At 41.0% G+C, this 24904-nt stretch overlaps 1 protein-coding gene across 6 annotated transcripts in view; it reads right to left on the bottom strand.

Annotated features, from left to right (window-relative positions):
- Positions 1 to 24904, bottom strand: part of st3gal3b (ST3 beta-galactoside alpha-2,3-sialyltransferase 3b) — a 44752-nt gene that overhangs the window by 19068 nt on the left and 780 nt on the right. The window contains exons 1-11 of one of the 6 annotated variants that reach the window (XM_084369149.1): positions 24787 to 24887; positions 24497 to 24691; positions 22402 to 22558; positions 15856 to 15918; positions 15322 to 15363; positions 13917 to 13959; positions 11778 to 11870; positions 7795 to 7889; positions 1125 to 1188; positions 933 to 1028; positions 568 to 754 (exon numbers count right to left, since the gene is read on the bottom strand). In XM_084369149.1, the coding sequence (XP_084225275.1) occupies positions 568 to 754; positions 933 to 1028; positions 1125 to 1188; positions 7795 to 7889; positions 11778 to 11870; positions 13917 to 13959; positions 15322 to 15363; positions 15856 to 15918; positions 22402 to 22519 (801 nt within the window). In that variant the 5' untranslated portion in view covers positions 22520 to 22558; positions 24497 to 24691; positions 24787 to 24887. Of the gene's footprint in view, positions 1 to 567; positions 755 to 932; positions 1029 to 1124; positions 1189 to 7794; positions 7890 to 11777; positions 11871 to 13916; positions 13960 to 15321; positions 15364 to 15855; positions 15919 to 22401; positions 22559 to 24496; positions 24700 to 24786; positions 24888 to 24904 lie in introns of those variants that run through there. The other 5 variants (XM_084369150.1, XM_084369148.1, XM_084369151.1 and 2 more) reach the window with 5 other exon arrangements.

The following is a 24904-nucleotide window of genomic DNA, read 5'->3' as shown; positions in this document are numbered from 1 at the left end:
ATTGGCAACAACAGGAAACTTCTTCATGCTCCTTTGAGTGATGTTGTTCCCTGAGAGAAAACATAACTTGTCTGCTAGTCATTGGTTTTTCTCAACTGTCCATTCCACATTAAGCATTCAAACAATCTGAAACATCCCCTTTATATAGTAGACACCAGTGTTGTCCACTTAACCTCTTTACAAAAACGGCTTACATTTCCACAGGAAGGAATGTACAGAATGTGATCAGAGGTTACACTGTTATGTTCTGCTAAAAATAAAACGCATAACTCAGACATTCAGAAACATTCAGACACCCAGACAAGTAGAAATCCAGTGGGTGCAGGAGAGAGAGAGAGAGGGAGCATGCCTGATTTGCTCTTTCACAGTATTTGAGAAAAAAAACAACAAAAAAACATGCAGAAATGAATACAAAAAAGATGATTAAGGCTAAAGCTGAGTTTTGATGCATGGAAAATACTGTTCTTTTATGTCAGTTGTGAGTCACCACTCCTAGATCTTTCAGGGTTTTGTGCGTGTATTCAATATGTTCACTTTCATTCTTAAATGATTTAAAAATATTCCTACCAGTTTCTCCTTGAAGACCATCTGTCTGAGCCACTTGAAATCCAGCGGTTTGAAGGCGGAAAAAACAAAAAGGGAGTCTTTTTCATAGCTTTCGGGCTTCTGGATGGCTCCCTCGGGATAGGTAATCCTCACGGTGGTTTTGGTCCCAACATCTTTACTATAACCAGCTACTGGGGCTTCATTTAACCTGCCAGCACAAAATACATCTTCTGTATATGCCTTTCAATAACGTGTTGTTTAAATTAAGACCTATTACAGTTCACAGTCTACAATATATACATATTTTATACACAATACTGTTGTTTTGAAAGAAAATTGCTCATTCATTTTTTATAGCATTTTATTTTACCGCAGCATCATTTTACCTCACTACAACATCGTAGTCATCTATACGGGAGCCCAGAGACTTGTTGGACAGGATGCCCCCGTTGCCCACAATGATGCATCTTTTACAGCTGAGACTGCAGGGTGGGAGGGAGCGTCAGAAGTTAGTAAAATTGACAACTTATATATGGACAAAAACAGGACTTTAAATGTGGGTGAGCAGCAACAATCACCTGTCCAGCTCCTCTCCAAGTCCGTAATTTTTTGTGGTAGTTAAAATACTGTCTATGATTCTCTCTGCGAAGACAAAAAAGAGAAATAAACAACATAAGAGGACAATTAAAGCAACATTATGTAACTTTACCTTAAAATAACAGCTTTAAAATAATCTTGATTACAGGGTCTTGTAATAAGGTGACTGGTGTCTCTGTATCAGCCACTCCACCCCCTTTCAATTTTTTCTGCACTATGTAAGGATTATATAATGGAGTTTTGTTTTATCTCAGAGGACCAGGGGAGTTTTGTTGTTTACAAGCCTAGCACAGGAGCTTTGGACCAGGACGGGACAGGGCCAGCATGCTAACTTCAATAGATATAATCTGCAACAGAATACACAGACGTCATAACATCAAAACTGGCATTTCTTCCCATTGTGTTGATTTTATTGTTACTTTTTTAATGTCGTCATTTTACCCTCTGTCTGAATGGTCCATTTTAGCGCTTGTCTCTTAAGGCCCCCCCCCTTCTGAAATGCCCAGTCTGCTCTGATTGGTCAGCTCTCACAGGCCTGAGCAGGCACCACCCACATTGTTTCCACCTCAGCTCTCCAGACTTTTTTGCAACCACAGCCATGCTGGGGGCGTGGCTGAGGGCAGTGACATCACGACCTTACAGGAGTCCTGATGGCTCGTTTAAAGGCACAGTTTCTGAATACAAGTTGTGTGCATTTCTTGTCAATTTAGTATTTTGATCATTTCACAGTATTTATAAAGAATGTAGAGGGAACCTTAAAAATGTACATTTTATATGAGCGTACTGACTGTAAATACTTGTGTAGTTAATTTTACAGCCCAGAACAGTTTGTGTATAAACACAGTGGTGGATAATTGCTTTCTTGGCAATGAATGGGAGACTGGACACACACACACCTAGTGTCAAAATCTCTTCATCAGAAGATTTTCTCTCTCATATTTTGACACTGATATATGTAGCGCTATCATCGGGGTCAGCCGCCTTCAGCGTCCGCACAGCAGTGCAGTGTTTAAACATCACAGAAGAGGTGATGAGCGCTTATAATGAAAATGAGATATATGAAGAGAGAAAACCAGAGGGAATTGCTCCTTTAAAAGATTAACAAGCTGCCACAGACTTCAACATACCAGCAGAGATATAGCAATCTAGGTGGTCTTTAAGACAGTTGGGGGAGAGAACACCTCTCTCCGTTTATTCACTCACAGATAAGGAGTGACCAATCAGCCCTCAGGAATAGTACTGATGGGATAACGGAGGGAAAAAAGCTGTTGTGTTCCTGAGGAGTGAATCTGAGAGGAGACGGACATACAGAGCTCAGGATGGTATGCGTGTGTATGTAGAAACTCTCCCATAAAAGCACTCAGAGAGGAATGCTGTTTTCAAACAAGCACATTCTCCTTGTTAAGTGGGCGATGTTGAGCTCGTCTCCCTGCGTGGCTAGCACCCCTCTGATTGCAGGAGTGAGAAACGGGGATGTTTAGCCATAGCACACATTCCTGCCATGTTCCACGGGGCATTCTGTTCAAGTCATGCTTCGAGCATTAGTTATGAAATATAGTTCTCTCTTCTACTGACCATTTTTAGGCCTCTCGTACCTATCATAACATCCAGAATGTGCAGATTCCATTACAGCTGTTGCTATCTTTGATCCATGGTACATTTTTAGTGATGCAGAAGCACCATTGTTAAAAAAAAATGAGGTATTTTCATTGCTCTCTCAAATTTCACTTAATATAATCACCATACAGTAAAGAGGGGCCAAGAGCAACAGCAAATGCGAGAGTAAAGGGAGAGTGAGAACACAAGAGTTTAGACTGGGGCCTCACAGCAGTTTGTAGGACACATTACAGCCCCATTCACCCTGGTTAACGATCCTAATGATTAACCTGCTGAGGAGAGGCGAACAGAGCAACAGCCCATTGTTTGGATGTGGTGTCGATGTCTGGCGTCAAGCATCACCCCGAGCAGCATAAACACAAGGCCGAGGACCACACCTGGATCCAAGCGGGTGAAAAGTGAAAAATCACAATGGGCAGGACTCGCTTCCAGAGAACGACATGGAAGCTAATTGTTATAAGTACCCGGGGTAAACACTTCAGCCAAGTATGTCTCGTGTTGGAGCCAAAGACGAACGGCTGTAGGTTCAGACGTTAGTCCAGCATGGAACTTGTGAAATGACAAAAATCTTTGCTGGTTATGTGGAGGAAGATTGGAAGCATCACACAACATATAAACACAGACGCATTGTTGGGATGAGTGCAGCCTAAACAATACCAAAGAATTAAGTGATGACAGAGTGGTATTTGTTAGGACTGCACCTTAATAGGCTTTTGACTCGCCATTGTAAAAAAGTAAAAATAATAATGTGATTGCAGTATAATACAATAACTGCTTGAAGATGTAGATAAGTGAAGGATCCTTAAATATACGTAGCTGTACATGCAAAGGTGGGGCCATCTGTATTGCCATGTTGAAGACTGCAAATCTGAGGTTTGCAACTGGAACACATTAATTTGTTGCCAATTGCACTACAGATTACACTTCAGGAGCCTCCATTAATTGTTTTGCTTAACTTGATCAATAGTTTTTATGCATTTACTCCCACACTAGTGCACCTGCTCTTGTCTCATGTAACAAAAAAGATGGAGCATTACCTCTCTCAAAGTTTGATCATGTGACTGAGGCAAAGCTTATGTAAACATCATACTCTGAATATGTAAATGGAATCAGAGTAATGGTAAAGGTGAATAAAACATTAGTGTAATCTGCACTCAGTCATTCACTTGAATCTGCTCTTTATCAAGCTGTCATCAACAACTACTAACAGGGATTACTGTACAACGGCTTGTGTCTGTTAGCTTAACCTCAAATTGTAGGCGATGTGACGGATAGTTTCAAAGCACGGTGCTGTTCTGGGCACTCCACGTAATGTGGGTTCTGGGAGGTGTTACTTGAAAGTTCTGCAATCTTGTGTTCGCAAAAAGAGCACATAAAGCACTGTAGGGCAACTGCAACTACCGATTACCTGCATTATTGATTAATCTGATAATGTTTTAGCCTTACTGCAGAGGACTGATGAAACTTTTAAACTTAAATCTTTGACTTGTGAAAAATATACGTTTAACTGTATAAACCTCTGGCTGATGATCATCATGTAAGCAGCTTATTAAGTTTACTTTGGACTGCAGAAGGATTTCATTCAAAACTCAAATTGACCGCTCACTGGCTGGCCTGCACTCCTCACAAGTGTGGTTTTCCTCTGCAACTGAATCAGCGCAGCTTAACTGTTCTCATGCTACGGTTGATGTGTGCTGAAGATACCTCTAGGCAGAAAGAAAAGTAAAAATAAAACTACCACCCACCACCCCCACCACTCCATGTTCCCAATTTGGAATCCTTTGTGGCGTTCTATTCAACATCCACACGTATCATCTCTCCACATGAGTACCGCTAAAAGGGAAACCCCACCGCCACCGCAGTCCGTGGAGAAAACAAAAACCAGGTGGAACACTCGCACAGGGAGTGCCCTTTTGATAGTGACCGAGACAGTGAGTGTGTGTGTGTTCGTATGACAGCGAAGCACAAAGGTAACATTCACTGTTCCTTCTGCTGTTAAGTATTGGAAAATATGTGACAGAGCATGTCACTGAAGCCGGGTTAATGTTATCTCTCCAGTTCCCATGGCACTGTGTACTGGTCTGATATCTGAAGTGCTGGAGTGTGTGTTAAGGAAGGGAACAAGTACAAGTGTGTGTGGAGGCATTAAAGTTGGAGTGTTGGGAGACATGAGTTCCCCGGTCCAAAGATAGAATTAATCTCACAAGCAAATGCACATCACTTATAAGGTTGTTATGATGAGAGAAGCCGATTTGAACACAGTTTTTTCTGCACAACTGCAGAAAAAAAAGTCAAAATTTATTGAAAGAAAGATGTACGTGATCATTTCCAAAATTCACATCACCTTTGTGCTTCAATCTATATTTGTTGGTGTCAAAAACAACATTTACACTGCAATCAATTCTGTTTTGCTCTCCTCCTTGCTGCACACAAAGGGAGGCATGCACTTGTATTAATGGGCCCCCGTCTTGTCAAAAGTATCGAAATATCTAGAAATATCGATACTGAATATTTTTAAATATTAGTTCCAATACTCATTAATCGCAGTATCGATGCTCCAGAAATAGCTACCTACCTCTTCCGGAAGTGAATTAACTTAGATGCTGTTGTTTCCTAACAGACAGCAAACAAGCACCGTTATACTTCTCTTTTAGTTAAAAAAACATGCCCCCAGTGTTTTGTCATTCTTTCTCCTGTGGTATCCCCACGATGCATATGGTATCAAATATCAATATTTTTCAAGATATTGTATCGAAGTTATGAAATTCCAGTATCGTAACAATACTAGTCCGTCTGGGACCAAGAATTGCATTTATGTAACCACAATAACAACAAATATTTTGGTTCCAACATTATTATAGCAATTACTTAAGTCACTACGAAAAAAACGTGCGTATCCGCATTCACTTATCGCTCCATTTAAACGTCATCGCCTTCATACCAACAACTGTAGAAAGATGTTGAAGAAATCACCAGTTTGATTCAGTTTTACTTCAAGAAAGTTGGTTTAATTTCAAGACTTCAAAACAAAAAAAAGGTAATCGGTAGCCCTGGAGTATTATGACAAATCTTGTTTCTTTCCATCCCATTTCACCCTGGTCAGAAGGTCAGAACACTGGCTCAGACAAGGTTGAAAATGGGCCAGGGGTAAAAATCTATTGAAATGCCACATAGTTTCATGGCAATGTGCCACAGTGAAACATGCAGACTTTCAGTCATGCAGAGAATGTGATTTTCTTTGAGCCTCATGTTTAAAACAGGATTATTTTTGATTTAACACAACGACTCGCAAATCCTCCTTTTCTGACATATCCTCCAGCTCCAAGAAGGGAACTTTGTTCTGACAGTGTGTTCAAGGACCCTCCAATGTTGATGTTTAGTAGTCAACTGTCAAAAAAACATTCTTAAACAAGCTATGTACAAAAATAAAACCCAGAAGAAGGGATGGGTTCCAAGGTTTTTTAATTCACATCCAATATCAATTCCATTTATCGAATGTTAATCCTGTTAGAATCCCTGACTGAATGTCATTACGTTTATCTTTCAACATCTGCAAGAAGCTAAAGGCTAAAATAACTCTACTCAAAGACGTGTAATCACCTTTTGTTGGCCAAGTAGCAGAAACACAGTTTTTGGAGTAGCCTAATGATTCAGATGAGCAGCAGATGTATCAGACACATTCAATGAACAGCTGCAAACCAGTGTCAGTTGGCTAAAAATGAGAAGCCTGCTGTCTGTATGTTTTCCATTGCTCTTTGCTAATAAAAGAGATTGGTATAAAGATTATTTGGTGTCAGAGCTTAAAAAGTCTGGGTGTTTGCCAACTTGTAACCGGATCCAAAAAGAAACCAGAACAGAACAGAACTCATCCCTACTCGAAAGTAAAACAATAAACATGGATGATAAGTTAAAGATAAGGTCATGTTTTGCGTTTATCTTACTTCGTTTGAATTCAGGACACAGCAGAGAAACAGACCCGAGGCAGAATATATTCTGCCAAAAACACCACCCTTGCAACAATGACGTATGATCAAAAGTGCAGAGTGGCAGAACGTTGGCATTCTGCACAGCTGAACCATCAGAGTGTAACCTTGATGATGAAAAGAGCTTAAAAAGATTGTTCTCACAAATTTAAAAATGGAAAAACAGGATAACAATTTAGTGAGGCTATAGAGTCGCTTGTCTCATAAGAGACGTTGACAACTTGTTTTTTTCGGTCTGACAAGTTTAATCATTGATCGCACAAGTAGCTGCAGTGAGAGAAGCCGACAGACACCTCACGATAAGGGAAGAAGGTTGACAACCCTTACTTTTCATTTCATCACCTCCTTTGATCCATGTTGGCAGCTTTACACAACAATGTCAAATGATCTGGACATTATTGAAAACACACAAATCTGAACTTGATACCAACTCTATCAAACGGATAATCTCAGATAAAATGATGTATCTCGCAGCCAGTGTCAAGCTCCCACACAGGATATACACGCAAATGTCTCTGCTTTTTATGGAAACCAGTCTTAAAGGGTAACTCCAGTAATTTCAGTGTTCAAGTGTTTACAATTCTTGGAAAGTAAAACATAGTATAAAGCCTTTCGTGACTCCAGAGGAAGCTGCAAGTAATCTGAAAAATTGCCTCCAGTGATGTCACTCAGTAGCCAAGTTGAATTGTGGGTAATGTAGGTGCCAGGTTTTGAAAAGGAAGAAGAATGCATAGAATAAAACATAATTTTAATCATTTGTTTGTAAACTGTCCAACAGTATTATAGGAGCGCAATGCTAGACTAGTTGACTGTTTTCGAAAACCTGATGCCTACATTACCCACAATGCAACTCAGTGTCAATATTGGCATTTTATTAGACTACATGCAGCTTCCAAAAGCCTTTACACTGCTTATTCACATATGTAGTAGTACTCCCCCAAACCTGTAAACACACTTTAATGTTTAACATTGGTGGAGTTACCCTTTAAACACATTAAAAACACATAGGTGTCGCTAGTGGAACAGAAGTGATGGAAAGAATCTTTCTTACCTTGAGTTTTGAATCCAAATGGAGGTAAGTAATTGCTGACTTTTGCTAGGCGTTTGAAGTTCCGATCAAGAAACATGGGTGCTGGTTTCATGAACCTGCAAGCAGAAGCAGGAGAGAACCGGAAGAGGCAGAAGAAAGACATTTTTCATTAGCTGAGCACAAAGAACAAAAAAATGTGCTATGTTATAATACACCTTCTTCTTGATTCTGTGAGTAACAATCAGTTATTTTGTTGTGCATTTCCACCCTCACACCTTTTCTCCTCTCCATAGAGAGACCCTGTGGCTTCCCATAATCCCTGCTCCCCTTGGGACAGTAAGCTACAGAGTGATAAATGCATTAACTTGTTCCACTGTCATTAACCAAACAGAATCTCCACCTCCCTTGCTTAAGCCTCCCAAAACAAGCAAGGCCTGCACACACATTAGCAAGGTAGCTAGAGAATCTTTCGGGTAATAAAAACTGAGAGGCATGGGGAGACACAGAAGGCGGCTGCACTGTGTAATCCATCAACATAACCTCTCCACCCAGGCCTAAATCACAGCTGACGCAAGGTTTTGATGAATCTGCCGTGACAACTTGCCCGTGCCAGAATACTTTTCCTCAAAGATCTGGGGCAAGACTGTTTCTACAAACTGAGCTAGAGTAGGGGAAGTTGTTCTCACTGTTCTCCCAGTTTAAAGAAAAACACACCAAAAAACAAGCATATAGAAAATTCACAGAGGCTTGAGGTTAAATCTGAAATAATTGTGTTTGCCCCTGACAAGTTAAAGGGACAGTTCTCCCCCCAAAAAATTGTTTTTCCCTCTTTATGTGTAGTGTTACTTATCCATCTAGATTGTTTTGGTGTGAGACGTGTTGGCGAGTTTGAAGATATCTGCCTTCTCTCAAATATAATACAACTAGATAGATCTCTTGTGGACTAGAGGCTAACTAAGCTAGATAACATTACAGCTCAGCCAAGGAGGACGCAATTAATGTCGACATCCCACGCTGTCACTAGCACAAGCTTTTCATCCATGAGTAGATGCATGCATCCTTCTGCGCAGTGATACGGTCGGCAGGTGTTGTTCGGTAGTGAGAAAATAGTTCCTGCATGAAACTGCTCAAAACAAGGTCTGTGGATCATCATTTCTTTGGTGATTTGAGCTCCACAAGCTGAGTGCTACCTAGTTTCATAATATTTGACAGAAGGCAGACGCCTCTACGGCTGATATCTCCAAAACTCGACAACTCACAACATAGTTAGCACCACAGGTGAGAGTAAAAAATATGTATTTTTGGTTTTTGTGTGAACTGTCCCTTTAAATTACTCCAGAGAGAAAGCAACTGAACCGGCCACATTCAAAAGCAAATTGAGTTAGATATTCAAAAGCACGTCTGTGACCAATGTTTTTAAAGCCCTGTGAACTGCTACTTCCAGCATCGCCCCTTCCTCATCCTGTGTGTCTGTATAAGTGTGTGTGTGTGTCTCCCTTTGATTAAGTGCAGTCCTGAAATCAAAAGAAGTCATTTCCTCTTAGTCACGCCTGCGACCCCAGTGCTGCTTCAGGATGGATGTGTGTTTTTATGACCTGCTGTCAAGCTGGGTGGACGCGAGGAGTGCAGAGAGAGAGACGTTAACGTGCACGGAACGCCATGTCAGACCTAAATAATCAATCAGCACACACACATACACAGAAAAGACAATGCTAGGCGCCTTGGAGAGATCTATTGAGCTGCTGTGTATTATTTTGTTTATGATAGGAGACAGTTACAGAGATTGCTGCACTGTCTCGTTACCGGAAACCAGACCGCCAGTACTTACTACTGCATCCTCTCCCCACCTGTAAATCATGGCTCCTACCGCCAACAGACTGCACTGACTGGCAATGGCATTTTAAACTGGAATCAAGAGGACACACAAGCACCATCACAAGCCTGCGTTTCTCATCAGGAATCTTGGATGGCTTGTTAACATAACACTGCAATGGGTTCACAAGCTCTGAGGCGCAATGACCAAACATGGCCGATATTATCAAGAGGCCTTCCGGTTAGCTTAAACCCCTTCCAAGCACCCTAATCGGTCTTTGATACCCTCATTATCCCCAAGTTTTAAAGCATGACAGCACAGAGAGAGAGAGAAGCAGTTTTCACCTGACTCTCTCTCCTCCTCACATCACCTGACAGGGGCATACACACTCAGAGACGCCTGTCCTGCCAAAACAAATGGAGATTCATTAAACCCGAGACTTCTGAGGCCAGAAGGGGCTATAAATAACATGGGACCATTGCGAGTCACTGAGCCCTGACCGACAGTCAGTCACTGACATCCTGACAAAGCAGAGAGACAGGGGGCTGCTTGTTGTTAAATAAAAAGTGAGGGCTCCCAAAACAGCTGATGTGCAGGGAAGCATTGTGCTCATTTCCTTTGCAGGGGTCCATCTCTCACGGGAAATATTTTCATAACCGTGCCGCTTCGAGTTCACTGCCAACACTTGATTTAAGACTCCAATACAAACAGTTTTGGGTAAAGAGGAGGGGGGGTCAGGTGTGGAAAATAAATTGGATTCTGCAGGGCAGGGGCTTCAGAGAAGACAAACATGGAGGAAGGAGGAGATGATTAGAGGGGGAGCCACAGGACCTCACTGCTAGAGGTTAAGTAGGTTTGCTCTGACAGCTGAACTGAAGGACAAAATGCTAACAAGGACTTTTTAATTTGTTTTGCCTGGTAAACATACAAAAGCAGACTGAGATTAAGAAAGAACACACAGGTTAACAAACAGATGTTAATTAGTTCACTTCTTTTCACACAGGACACAATAAATCACACACTACATGCAGTGTACCTTCATCCATACACTTGTGCATACAAACACACACATACACAAAAAGTGCTGCATTAATTGGGCCCATTGACCTGTGTGCGACTGGGTTGAAGGTGGTAGTAATCAGCGGGCTCCCGGCGGGGGGCTCTGTGTTGTATAGAACTTTGATCCGACACGTGCGGCTGATTAGAGGAAGTCATTACGAGGGAGGACATTGTTAACACATAGCCTTTCAGATAGGTGGAGGGCAGCGCCGCAAAACGCCTCCGTCTGTCTTGTTAACCAGCGCTGCGATTTACAGCTGACAGTGTAGTTGATGGCGTTTCCCTTTCAAATAGAATACTTGAGCAGAATATCACACAGGCTGGGAAAGAAGACGACTTCACTTCTTGTGTATCAGAATTTGTTGAACTTTTGCTTTGAACATAATTCAGCATCTTCAGGCTAAAGATACATCGGGTTCAATACTTGGGGTTGGCATACAACTAGTTCAAGTATTGCATTGAAGTGCCATGGGCTATTGTTCAGCAATGTGGTAAATTGCCCCTCTATTAGCTTAGCTCCAAGAATGCTGCTGGGACAATGCCCTATAGATCAGGCTGAGATGGGCGGCAAATAGATGCAAAGAGAGAAATCAAAAGATCCAATGACATCAGAGAGGGCCGTGGAGGATTGTGTGTACTGTGTGGGCTGGAAACCAGGAAGCTCGTGATGAGTCAGGACAGTCAGTTGGTTGGTGTCGTTCATAGAGAAAGCCTCTAAGGCTCTAGGATGCGATAGGAGAAAGGATGGGAGACCTTGTACTCGGGTGACAAAGGTTCTTTTGTGTAACTGGGGGATCACAAGGACACAGACAGGGTTTTGTCGTGGGGGAAAAAGATGATAGAACATGATTGAAAGTTGATTGGACAGGAATGTGGGGGCTTCTCTGTTTCTGACTCAAATCCCTCAAGGCCACGCCGGCTTGAGGAGTGACATCATGTGCCGTGGTATGCTCGAGTAACAGTTTTAGCTTTTCTCCGGCTGACATCCAATTAAAATGATTTGTTTGTGAAGCTCTCAGTTTTGTATGCGAAGTTCTTGGACCAAGTTTCAAAGGAGTCTGCCTGCATCGGATGCTTTATCGCCACACTGTAATGTGAAAATACATGTAAAACAAAGAGCAATCGTTCTCACTTAGGATAGATGGTGGTCATCTTTGCTGCTGCGTATCCCGGCTTGCACACTCCTTCGCTGAGGTTGCCATACTTGTATGCCAACTCTGGTGGCCTGTACATGAAAAAAACAGAGAGGGCGATTAATCAGACACATCATGACAACAGATTATCAATTATACAGACACATTTCTAAGCTTCAAAAACTGAGCTTGTCAAACAATCTGTTTGAGAGACAGGGGAAAAACGTAGTTGCTTAGGAAGTTGGAGAACTCTGCACCAGCTCTATCACCTTGTGTGTGGCAACACAAAACAGAGGGGCCTTGTGCAAATAATCACACTGGCAGTGCTAAAACTAGGAACCTCCCGATTACTAGCATGATCATTAATAACCTGATGTATGCAGTGAATCTAGTTCAAATAAACAGGGAGAAGGGAGAGACATCCAAGACGTAGCACTGCATGAAATCAGAGTTTGCATGAGAAGAGGCTGGACTGCAGCTTGCTTGTGCATCTTCTATACTGATCAAATATATTTCAATATGCAGGAATTATGATGGAATGTAACCATGTACATTTATTCATGTGCTGTATTTATGGAGACAAATCTTTTTTTAAACATAATAGATCTAAAGAGCTTGTAGAAAGGTGCAGAATAATGTGCCTTTTCCTTAAAAACATTATTATGATTGTGAATCAATAACTTTAAAATGTTTGTTGGGGCCAAAATGATTGTTTTCTTTATCTCTGTGTCAGAACTCTGACGGTAAGTCCCAGTTTATAACTTCAGCCAATAGTATAACGTCGTTGGTATCATTTTATATCAAACATGCTACTTTTAAATCCACTACTTATTTGATTACTTTAGTTACTAGTTACTTTGCAGAGTGCATGCTGCACCACAACCAAACCGGCACATTTTTAATTCATTTAATCTGCAAAACAAAACAAAAAAACAAAACAGATAATGACATTCAGAAAAATGCTGATTATCGGATCCAACAATCCGCCAGGCCGACTATAGGTCAATCAATAGTATACAATGTATGCATGAATGTAAATGTATGTATAATTTACTTTTAAATGTATTATTGATACCTAAGCACACTTAATATCACATACTTAAAGACTTTTACTCTGCGTATGCATGACTTTCACTTTTACACAGGTAATATTTTCACACAGTATCTTTACTTTTACTCAAGAATGACTTCTGGGTACTTTTTACAACACTGGCTCCGATGCTGTTCACTTGCAGCTTGGCCTTAATTGGCCTCAAGCTGATTCGTAATTTGGTGGGAATGAAATCGAGTGGGCACTGTTCAATCACTCAGACCACCAGCAGGAATAAATTGCCCAAATCACAAAACTAATACACCTCAAGATGAATTGCACTATTGTATGCATGTGCTCTAATAGAGTAATTAATGATACTGTAGATATAATGTAAGGAGCTGCATTAAATAAACTGAACCCATGTGAGAACCACCTCTAAGTGTGTGCTGACACAGTGCTTACAGTGTGTGTGTGCAGAGTGTGGAAAGACGTGCCCTGCGAGAGTCCGGCTGCTGATGGCAGCATATGATTATTGCCTCCACTGGTAATGGGAGGGCCAGAGAGAGGGGCCTTATCGTGGCAGTTTAGTGCAAGAGTGTCAAACCAATTCAGGGAATTATACACATATCAGCGGACACGCTGACACAATGACGGCTGCGTAATGACTCAACGTAACATGTTCTCGCCCTGACAAACCACAGCCGCTCTGGAATAAACGGGAACACACCAACTACATCTCGGCTCACACAAATCTCTTAATGTATTACTGCGACGGCCGATTAAATCTGCACATTCGTCACCAGGTTTTGGTTAGGTCTCCAATGAGATGCTGTGTTTATTTAAAAAAAATTCAAGAGAGATTAATAGGCCGAAGGTTTACATTTTAATGTTTTGTGTTTCCCTGCTGATCAAGCGGAACCTGTATGAGTAAGTGTTCAGTGGAACAAGCTGTAAAACATATTTAAACTAATGGAGTCAAAGTCTAACTGGGAATCCAGCTGTTCTAAATACAACAAGGTCGAAATATCATACAGTATATGATGGAAAACTGCCAAACATGTTACATTAAATGGCAAAAAGGTTTATTAGAAGGAGGTGTACTCACAGTTTTGTGTCCAGCTGCAGCAGGAAACCCTGCTTATCATACACTGGAGAAGAAACACAAGAACAGAGACGGAAATGATTTGTTAGCACGCTGGTCACAAAGTACATGGATACAAAGCCCTGGTGTCTTTGTCGTTGAAACTTTATGTAGTTGGATCATTAGCTGTGGTCATCCAATCTACATAATTTCAACTATCAGCTCAGTAGCTGTAGCTGTGATCAACCTGTGCATCTTCACAGGAAAAACAATATGGCGGATGTAAAAGAAAAGCAGCATTAGATTTGAGGATTTTTGCGACAAACAAGCAAGGTTAAGGAGAAGCCAGCCAAAAACGATCTGTTGAGTTTAAAATAAAGTTAGAAAAGAAGTTAGAGATCACCTATGGACAACCAAAGAGGCAGCCAATAGGTGCCTGGTGAAGCGCTGAAGCACAGAAAACTAGGATATGGAGAAATGAGAACTTCATTCTGAGTGGTGTCATATTTTATAATGATGATTACAGGCAAGTGTCCATAAAACAACAACATGTTATATTAATTAAATGCTGTAAAAGCTATCTAGCATGACAGAGCATTAGTTCAAAGTAGGAAGAGCGTGGTATTACTCCTGTGGTGGGGATCTTGTCTTCACAGAGAAGCTGGAGGAAAAGGATAAAGAAACAAAGGACAATGGGAATGCGTGACGGCTGGTTAGGGAAGGATCCAAGCACTGCCCTGGAGGATGAGGACTTTGCCATAGCAGCCAAGATGAGTGAGTGTGTGTGTGTTTCTGCTGAGAAGCATAAAGCAGCCAGAGGGCCAAGTCGACAGCTCGGGAGAAATTAAAGCGGTAGGATCCTACCAGTAAGACAAATGTTGGTCCGTGGAACCTTATAGAATTACACAGCAGAACTCCTGCAGACTCACTCGCCAACCATTTGTTACTGAGCCAAAACAACAGAGGGCACTGTTGTATCACACAGCAGCTTCATGTGGAGGACCATGGTTGAGCAGATGTTTCACTCCCCACTAGTTGCCATGGGTACCAAATTTGGTATTTTAGTACTATAACGACTTGGATTTTTTTCCCGTCAGTAGCAGGTCTGGTAGGCCAAGTTGGCTGATTCTTTTAAAGTGTTGCTAGCGTCCCAGCCCAAATGTGGCTGCTGAAGTATTGCAGGATTTTAAAGGAACAGTTCAGCCAAAATTAAAAATTTCAGTGATTATCTGCTCACCCTCATGCCAAAAGAAAGTCAGGTGGAAAGTTTTATAATCCACAAACCATTTCTGCATGGGGGTGAGTTGATAATGACAGAATTTTTGTCTTTGGGTGAACTGTTCCTTTAAAAAAGGCTCTATAATTTTCTTTCAAAATGGCAGAGGTACAGCAATTAGGGGGGTTCGATTGGTGGGGGCTGCAGATGTACCTGAGCCTACTATTCGTCCCACGGCGATGTCCGTTTCCAGCTCTGAAACACAAAATGGTCAGTTAGCACCGTTTGAGGTCAGTCTGTTACGGCAGCATCGGGCTTGAATAAAAAAGCCAACTGCAAATGTCAGACATAACAAAGGAAGAAAAGGTGGGGGAGGAGGAGGAGGAGGTTAATAGCTTTAATCCCAGTAGGCTGAATTATAAATCTCAATTAATTCAAACACAGTAAATCCAATGAAGTGGAAAATTAAGAGCAGAAAGCCCCCATTGAGTCTTTGTGGTTATTATGGAAGTGGTACACTGAGAGTTACCCATAAGGACTGAATGAGTGAATGAGCACAAACATTTTTTAGATTAAACCAACAAAAAAAATTTAAAAAGATGATAGGTAGTTGTAAGTGGTAAAATGGAAAGCTTTCATTGTTGAGTTAGCAGAGATTATTCTCCATGGAAAAAAACAGCCCAGTTTAAAATCATCCGATTCCCAACAGTCACCCAGTATAAATGGGCAGAGTCTCAGTGCCTCTACCTGGAATTCTTTTCACTTCAGCCACTTTAGTCAGCACTACAGTTGTCTCTTCTGCTTCACCCTCTGAAAACAAAAGGGGGTTAAGACACTGAATAAAGATCATGACTGTAGAGCTGTGGAAGCAACTATTAACCACAAAACTATTAACCAAGACCAAAGTACTCAGAATATTCAAAAGTATGTTTTCAACATCAGCTGCAGCAGAACACAGACCGTGGCTACGCACAAAAACAGATGCACACAAAAGGCAGACAGAGAGACAGAAAGAAGCAAAAACATCAAAGGTTTCATACTCATCCTTCTGTGTCTAAGTAGTGCCATTCATAGCAGAGCTACAATACAGTATAAACTGACTACACACATCTGTCTTATTACACATTCTTACTGTTTCTTTAAAAAGATGTGTTGACAGCTGTGACAGACCCACAGTAAATGGCTGTGACTTACTCTTAAAAATTGCTTAAAGCTGACTTTATTGTGCTTAGATTTTGGCAGTTGCCGCATTTACCATTTGACTTTCCCTCTCAGATTAATCACTATATTTTTTTTTAACCAAATAGAAGAAGCTGAGGGCATTAAACTAAGAAGAGAGTTAGCTTCAAACAAAAACCACAAGTTTTTTAGAGAAAAGGAAATGAAAAATGTCTCTCTTGCCTCTATTAAAATAATCAGAGGACAGCTGCCATGTCAATTCATCCAAATGTTGATGATTAACTACGACAAAAGCTACAACGTCCTCTTCAAAACGGAACAAGAACAACGAGTGCTCCTGACAAAAAGACAGCAAACTATTTTGCAAATGTGAATTGCTGTACAAAAATGTGTTCCTTCATAACGGGCTGCAAACACAACGCAACCTGCCTATACGGGGTTCTGGCAGATCCAATTCCCCAATTAAACCTTCATTTCTGTTCCAGGTGAAACTGTAGAAGCGTATGAACACTTCAGCTCTGAGACAAGAAAAGGCAATAGCTGATGTTGAAAACCAGACTGGGGAATATTGAGAGCACACTGCTGAGCAACTGCTGACCTTATACTGCCAACGAAGGACTGAATATAGCAGGAAAGGGAATCCCACTTCAAAAGATCATGTATCTTAATGGTAAAAACATTCTTCGGAATATATTATTAAAAGTCTCACACCGAGAATCACTATTAGCAGACAAAGTGATTTATATCAAAACAACAACAACAACACGATGTGTTATTTCAGACAGTAGTTTAGGGGTGAAATCACCAGGGTTGAAAGCTGTGCTTTCTTCACTACTGCTGTCATGTCAGCAGCTTGACTGGTGGAACAGATTCATTTCTCACCCTGCTCAGTGTTAATTTAAAAAGTGTGATTTGTCCCTGATACTATTAGCGAATGAAACCACTGTACGTGACTGGGCTGTTGTGAGGCTTTGAATTCAAAAGAAATTGGCTGAAACTGCATTATAAAAAACAACTTTTGACAAACATTGAAGATGACAGGTTTCAAACAAGTGTTGGTCAATCTGTTTGGAACAACTCCATCAGGAGACTCAAAACACAAAACGGTTTTGAAAAAGTGATGATTGTGGGATCAGTGCATGACAGGCCATGTCCACATGAATCTGGTTAAATCGTGCGCTAAGAAAAAATAAATAAATCTGACCTGTTTAATTATATTTTCCTGACAACTGAGCAAACTCCATCTGCTGAGTGAAAGCCACCAGATGTAGCTAAAAGTTCTGGAAAAGGTCCAGTCAGTGGACCTTGTTCAAAATTACTGCAGCACTTATCTGGAAGCATAATTACTCTACTTGATTTCAGCAGTTTGAATCTTTTTCACTGCTGCATCTTATTCTATCACTGGTAGTGTTCATCAATATTATGTAGGACTGAAACTGCCAATATCTGAAATAAATAAAGAAATGGCTCAATAAATCAATTAATATGACATTAAATGGACCGAATAAATACGTAAATGAAAAGTAATAATTCAATTTAAAAAATGTAAATTTATGGGGGGGGAGGGGGGGAATCAATTGTTGTATTAACACAAAAATAAATAAATATGGTGGCAAATTAAAGCAGAAATAGCAATTCATGTCAGATTTTATTAATTAATTAAGATGATTACTAATTAATTACCATTTTTGGTGCATTTAATTAATTTAATATTAATTTATTCACTGAGCCATTTATTTATTTATTTATCTGATACTGGCAGTTTCAATCCTCCATACAATTTAGCCAAATACTCAATTTAGTTGTACCCACTAACATGTCTTTCTTTCTCTTTTTAAACGAACACTAAAGTAGTGATCTGATTGCATTGATTTCTGCTCTTCTGCACTGGGAAAGTCGATCACCGTTTTATATTCACAAAGTTATCTCACAACATGAACACAGATCAATGACTATAGCTGCATTGTAATTGGCTATATTGACCCTCAAAAGAAGCGACAGTCACAACAAGCTCGAGGCAATAGAAAGTTTGCATCATTAACCACAAGAGCTCCTATTATGTCTGTGTCAGTAAATACCCTGGCATTACACGTCCAGCTGCATCATACGGGCAGACAAAACAAGCTGTTTTTTAGGTTCTATCGCAGCAGTTCAGCAGGCTGTGTCAATATATTTTGCCATAGCAGCACAGGCTTTAATTATGGTCTCACAGTCAAATGAGACAGAAAAAAACACCCAGAGAGAGAAGCTAACAAGCACTTGTTGTGTGTCCGCCACAGCAGTTCTTGACCATGTGAACAGAGAGCACCACTGGAGCAGCTACAGTAAGTACAGGGAACTATATACGATGGAAAAAATGAAGACTCTGTTGTTGAGAGAACAAAGACGAAGTGGACAGTCCCCCCAATCACTCCAGCCTCGCAAGAGTCAAACATCCACTCCAGCTGACAGAGGAATGACAACAGTCACATGAACCCACTCTGAAACTGACACTCCAAGATAGCAAGGCTGAGTCAAAAGATATCAGAATACAAATGGCCAAAGGAAATGCAGTCTTTAGTAGATAAAACAGACAAAAATCCAACCAAAAGAGGAACAGAATTCAACATTAATGTGACCAATGACTTCAGACATTATAACTTAAAAATACCCTCCAAACATGCATTAAGGCATACATAAAAAATTCTCCAGTGTATGTCGGACATGGTTTTTGCAAAAAATTAATAACAGTACAAAGGTATAATGATAACCGCAATAAAATCCTTATATTTGCACCTGCTCCTTCATCGACACAAGACGTCTCCTACATCACTATTAATTCTGTTCTCAGTGTCTGTGCAATGGAGGCCTCTGGTCTCAACATGACATATATGCTGATTACTGGACCAGGATTAGCTTCCAGGCCACTTGTGCTGTCAGAAATTGTGCTCATAGGCCTGCCCCTTACAATTTGATTTTGAATGAGCACACAGAAAACTGACTGAACCTATAATATTTTACACAATGAAGCTCAAACGTTCAACTGTAGGAACAAGAAAAACACATTTTTGACAGGACGGGGACTTTAAACAATTCTGGGTAAACTTACATAAAACAGGGGCTAAAGAAGAAGAACAGAACAGAGAACAAACTCTCTGAATTTGCTGACCAGCTGGTGGATCTGCATACAGCAGCTGACTAAACAGCTCCTGTCATAGCCCACAGTGATACGCCCCACACACATCCACACTTTCTGCAGGCAGTTTGCTTTTCAGGGAAGAAGAAGAAGAAGAATCTTTAGTTGTCATTAACAATCATACTACTACAGCATAGTGATGCTTGTTCTCTGCACTTCACCCATCCCTGAGAAGCAATGGGCAGCCATCACCCAGGGACCAACTCCAGATCTAAGTAAGAGATTCGACCTATATGTTTTGATGGTGGTGGAAACCTGAGCATGAGGAGTAACTCCACACGGAAAGGCCCTGCCCAGCTGGGAATCAAACCCAGAACCTTTCTACTGTGAGGCAACGGTGCTAATCATTGAGCCACTGTGCTGCAGGGGCGCAAACTTGTTTATATTTCTCAGGGATGTTATATCCCAGTGCATCTCAAATGTGTTTTCTGCTTAAAGAAGTCAGACATAAATAAACCTTTAGTAAACATACACTAGAGCTATCAAGCAATGAATGCCTGGTAGAACATAAGATTTTATGTTTTGTTCAATCTATCAAATCTTAAATCCATTCCTATAAAAGTAAAAACAAAAAAAAGGTACAGGATGACTGCAGACATGCTCTTAATGATGTATATGATGAACACGGCGTAAGCGTCCGTCGAGCAGCGACTGAGTCTCTGACACTGTAAATCAAGAATGAGGGAGAGAGATTATCCAGATTTGATCCTCTCAGTGAGACAGCATAGCTAAGCTGACCACGTCGGAAGGAGGGCAGGAAAGACCATCCACATGTTCATCTCTCCCCTCTGACCGGCTCTAAGCCAAACATCTGGCACCAGAGTAATGCAGACAGCCAATATTTCTCACTGCTTTGTGCCCCTGAACACACATCTTGAGAAATCGCTGTGATATGGATCAAACCAAAGATCATCTGCGCTGTCATGTTTAGTTTTGCACTCCCAGTTATGTGGGGAAAACTACAACAGTACACCACAAAACATGTAAGAGGTGCAGAGCAAGAGTTTAAAATGTTGCCAAGATTTGTTCACATCGGATGGAACAGAGCTGCTTCATGTTTGTAGGACCTGGACCAGGCAGGGTTGAGTTAGAATGGTGGGTGCAGCATTTTCACAATGAAAGAACAACGACTGGTCAGACACATTTGAAGCGTATTCACCAAATAGACTGTAACATTGCTGAATTCCTCCATCTGATTCAGTATGATCTTGTGACTTCACATAGTTCTGTTATGCTGGAGCTCAGTGTTCAAATATAACAGAATACTTTTACAGGTAGAAAATCGATGCTTGCACCCACTGGCGTCTGGCACATAAGGCAAGCGAAATGTGAAATCCTATTCCTCCTCACAGTGGGAGCAATGCTAGAGAGCAGCGAAAGAAAGTAATGGCACCTGGGAAGAGGAGCATCCTCAGCTCTCTCATTGGCTTCCTACTGTAAGAGGTCAAAAGTTATTTTGAAGTATGTTTGACTCCACAGCTCAAGGGCTTTGCAGAAATATTACTTTTGTCCTGTTTAGACAAAGATGCTCCTTTTCAAACGTGACATCGCCACGTAAAGCTTAGATTTAAGGATTGAGATACATAGCTGAACTGAGCTTATGACAAAGAGTCAGCCACTGATAGGTGGCACTGAGGATAAATCATTAAATCATATCACCGACCAGAAGCATAATCCCTCTACCTGAAATCAGTGTTGCACATGACTGTATTTTTGCATCATACAGGCAAGCAGGTGGGTAAATATTGGACATTCCTCAGTCAGCCTAAGACTTAACTAAACGGGTTAAAAGAATCCTTGGTAAACTTTACCTTACAGCCAAGGTGAAGTTATAAAAAGACACAACACAAAGGAGTTTAACATTCTTCTACTAGATTTACACCTGACAGAATGCTGTCCCTCTAGCTAGGCTCGTGATCATGTTCAAAACACTGACATTTGTGTTTTCTGTGCCAAATTCTGCTCCATGAGAATGTTTTCCTAGAAAATAGACTCTGTAGGGGGCAGAGGCAAGTAGTGTCAAGCTTGTTTGAGAGAAATCTTTTAGCCCCCTCTGCTGGATTTTGACAGCTGCTTCAGGTCGGCCACATAGTATGACATAATTTTCCTCCTCAGTTTACGGCTTGACCACATATTTTGCCCCAAGAAATATTTCTTCATGAGTCAAATTGTAATAAATGTATCCAAGTCTATCATCATAACTTTGCTAAATAAGGACTCAAAAATTCAGACAGACAATCTTAAAAGGAAATCATAGTTAGTCATAACCAACAACCAACTATACTAAAGCTGGAAAGTGGAAGAAGGCCTTCCCAGCATGTTATGGAGAGTATTGCAAAATTGCCTTTTTATTTTTGTAAGTTTGGGTTTCATCATCTGAGTGTGGAAATCTCAAAATATCACTTCCTCCCATCTAGAAAAGTAGGCTGTGGAAGACAGAGTCAGAAAAGGCTTTCATCTATTTGGTTACCACATAGGTATTCCTGCTGTAGCTAAGGTAGATGGCTGTCGATTGATCTCCATCTGTGAGACAACCCACAAGGGCTGGCTTTAAGTAGCAGAGATGGGGCGACGAACACTGGATGTACAGGAAAATCTGATTAAACTCGCCCCACAACATCCGTTGCTCTGGTGAAGTGAATGAAAAACTAATTTAATATCCGGGTAAGACAGGATTTGAGGCGCCAACATATAGTTTGACATACTAACATAATGGTTCAACATAGTACAAAAAAAAACAAAAAACACTGAAATAGACAGACAGTTGACTGGCATTCAGCACAGAGAGGCAGACAGAAAACAGAGACAGGTGTCAAACAGATCTGCTCAATAAAACAGTTAAAATACGTGCAGGTCTCAAACCCACTCTGGGCTATGACAGATGGATAGTCAGGTGATGAATAAATGTCACAAACAGTCAGAATGGAGAGGTCACTTACGAGTCTTCTGGCCCCATACGTGTAGATGTAGCTTCCCGGAGGAGTAGTAAATAAAGCCCAGGACCAGCATGGGGCACAGAACGAACAGCAGCTTGTGTGTGGGCTTCATGGTCTTCATGGTCTTCAGTCATTCACATGGCACCATCCAGGTCATCACCTGGAATGACAACGATGAGACAGGGACACGGCATATTTACACCACCCGAAAGAGAAATACATCTGTCAGCCGCAAGGAAACAAAACTGACAAACAGCGCAATAACAGAGTGTGACAGGAGAGAGGAACACACACAAACATGCACAGGGAGGGATTGGGGAAGGAGGGAAAAGGTGGAGTCAGAAATGAGGAAGGTTGGAGGAAAACAGACAATTAAGATAGGTTTGTAAATAGCAGAATATATTGGATGGAAGGTAGTTCTTCTAAGTAAGATCCTTTTTGGTCTGATTCCAAGGCTGAATCTGACATCTCCTCCCTTGGCTACATGGACCATCCTCTCTCCTTGAGGACTATACAATCATGTCTGGAGGACAGTCTTCCACCATTATAAAAACTACAAGAAATAAATAATTTCAACATTAGCCTTTTTTAAAGTATTTGTAGTCATTTAAACAGATAGGACCTTTAGTCATGGTGACGGCTACTCGCTGCTATGAATCAGCTGTTTGGCTGTTAAAAACACCCAAAAACCAGTATGTTCATCCAAGCTTACAGGAAACCACACCCTCACTGCTGCAGAAAGCCCGACAAGATAAAGGTGCTCAGTGTCACTTACAAATTGTTGTTAGTTCATTCAGTTAACAGTGACACAAAGCTACTGCTCCATTGTGTTTATCAATCTTTACCCACCACCTGCTTCTATCGAGATCTAGTTGCACACAATTACACATACATTAAAACCAGCTACACTTAATGCAATGAATCATGTCCATTCTATGTGTTGTCTGACAGCAGACGAGAAAACCCATTAGCCATCTCTGTGTCTTTGTTGTCTGTTCTGATATGAACAACTCAGCTAATTGCATTGAGTCTTGTGCAATATCATGGACTGTACCCAGCACCACACATTTTTTTCTTAATCTTAGCATAATCTACAGTTTTCATTAAAAACAGAGCCTGCTAAAACACACCATGCTGTGCAGGCATTCTCAGATGTGACATGTTTAGAAAAATATGTATCAAATTTCATCTGATGCACCTCTGTTTCATCCTGAGAAACTGCTTGAGGCAAGTGTAAATGAGGGGCTATGAAGCACAGGGAGCTGTCTGAGCAGAGTTGAGCTCAGATAAGACTGTAATACCTCTGCAAGAGCATGCATTTCAAAAGAGCAGATCATAATCCACATGAGGCAACAGATGCTTTGCACCACGTTAAAAATACTACTCGTTAATGCTAGCGAGATACATCTTATTGCCTAGGCTTGTAAAAAATAAAATAGACGCCTGTGGAGTGCATTCAACTGCATTTACTGTATAGTCCTGAGCATCAAAATGAGCACAAGCATGCAGCTACTGCGCAGTCAAAACACAGGGTTAAAGGTGCACTATGAAGTCTGGGGGGAGGCATTTTAATCAGAAGAGAAAAGCCTTCATTGATTGTTTTTTTGTGCCTCAACAAACTAAAAAAACAAACACTCTTTGTTTTCATGACTGACTAAACAAACTGATCTTTAAAAAGGACAACACAATTTTATACTTTGTTTAAATGTGGCGGACCCTGTCACCTTAGCCTACTAGCTTCAAACAGTGTTCTGGGGGACCTTATACTCCTCTGAGAACAACTTGTTTATTCAGTAATTTTAAAAAAACAGCAACATAATAATCGGAGTTTGAATTAGTACCTCTTTAATATTGTAGATATTAAAATTCAAAGAGTTTGCGTTTCTTCTCCAAAACTACATAGTGCCCCTTTAATTTCCACCTACAGATGTTGCATTTCTTGCGACAGGCCGTTCTCCAATACCATCAGGCGACCGGAGATTAACAACCAGACTATAATCTTAACAATAACAGAGCAAACAAGTTAATTTAGCAGTTGTAAAACGTTCAACCACGGCCACCACCTGCGTTAGCCCAACAGTATGGTGTTTTAACTTACCACATCATTAAGCAACCGGTTTCAGTAGCAACCCCGAGTCGACCGCCACCTCACATCACACTCATTTCGTATGCCCGGTTGCAAGCGTTGTGTTTCAAGCCTTGTCGACGGGTTTCGTCTCTACTTTCACCTCTAAAGTCGTGTAGTTTGCCCGGCCAGCAACGTGACTCGTTGACGCTGAGCGGAGTTGAGCAGCTAGCAGGACAAACATAACGGAACTTTATGGTCCCGCAATACAACCTCACAGTTAACACCAGTGTCTCCACGCACAATGTGTACTCAAAGATTACCTGCGGGGGTGGTTTTGCGTTAAAACAGGCCTGAAGTTGTAAAGCAAAACTACGAACATGAGTGCACTGTTGCCAGACATTGATACACAGAAAGAAGTAGAAGAGACGACAGAAGAAT

The sequence above is a fragment of the Pagrus pagrus genome (genome assembly GCF_965226575.1).
Source record: "Pagrus pagrus genome assembly, chromosome: 12".
Taxonomy (NCBI): Eukaryota; Metazoa; Chordata; class Actinopteri; order Spariformes; family Sparidae; genus Pagrus; species Pagrus pagrus.
This window is presented reverse-complemented; position numbering and strand designations above follow the sequence as displayed.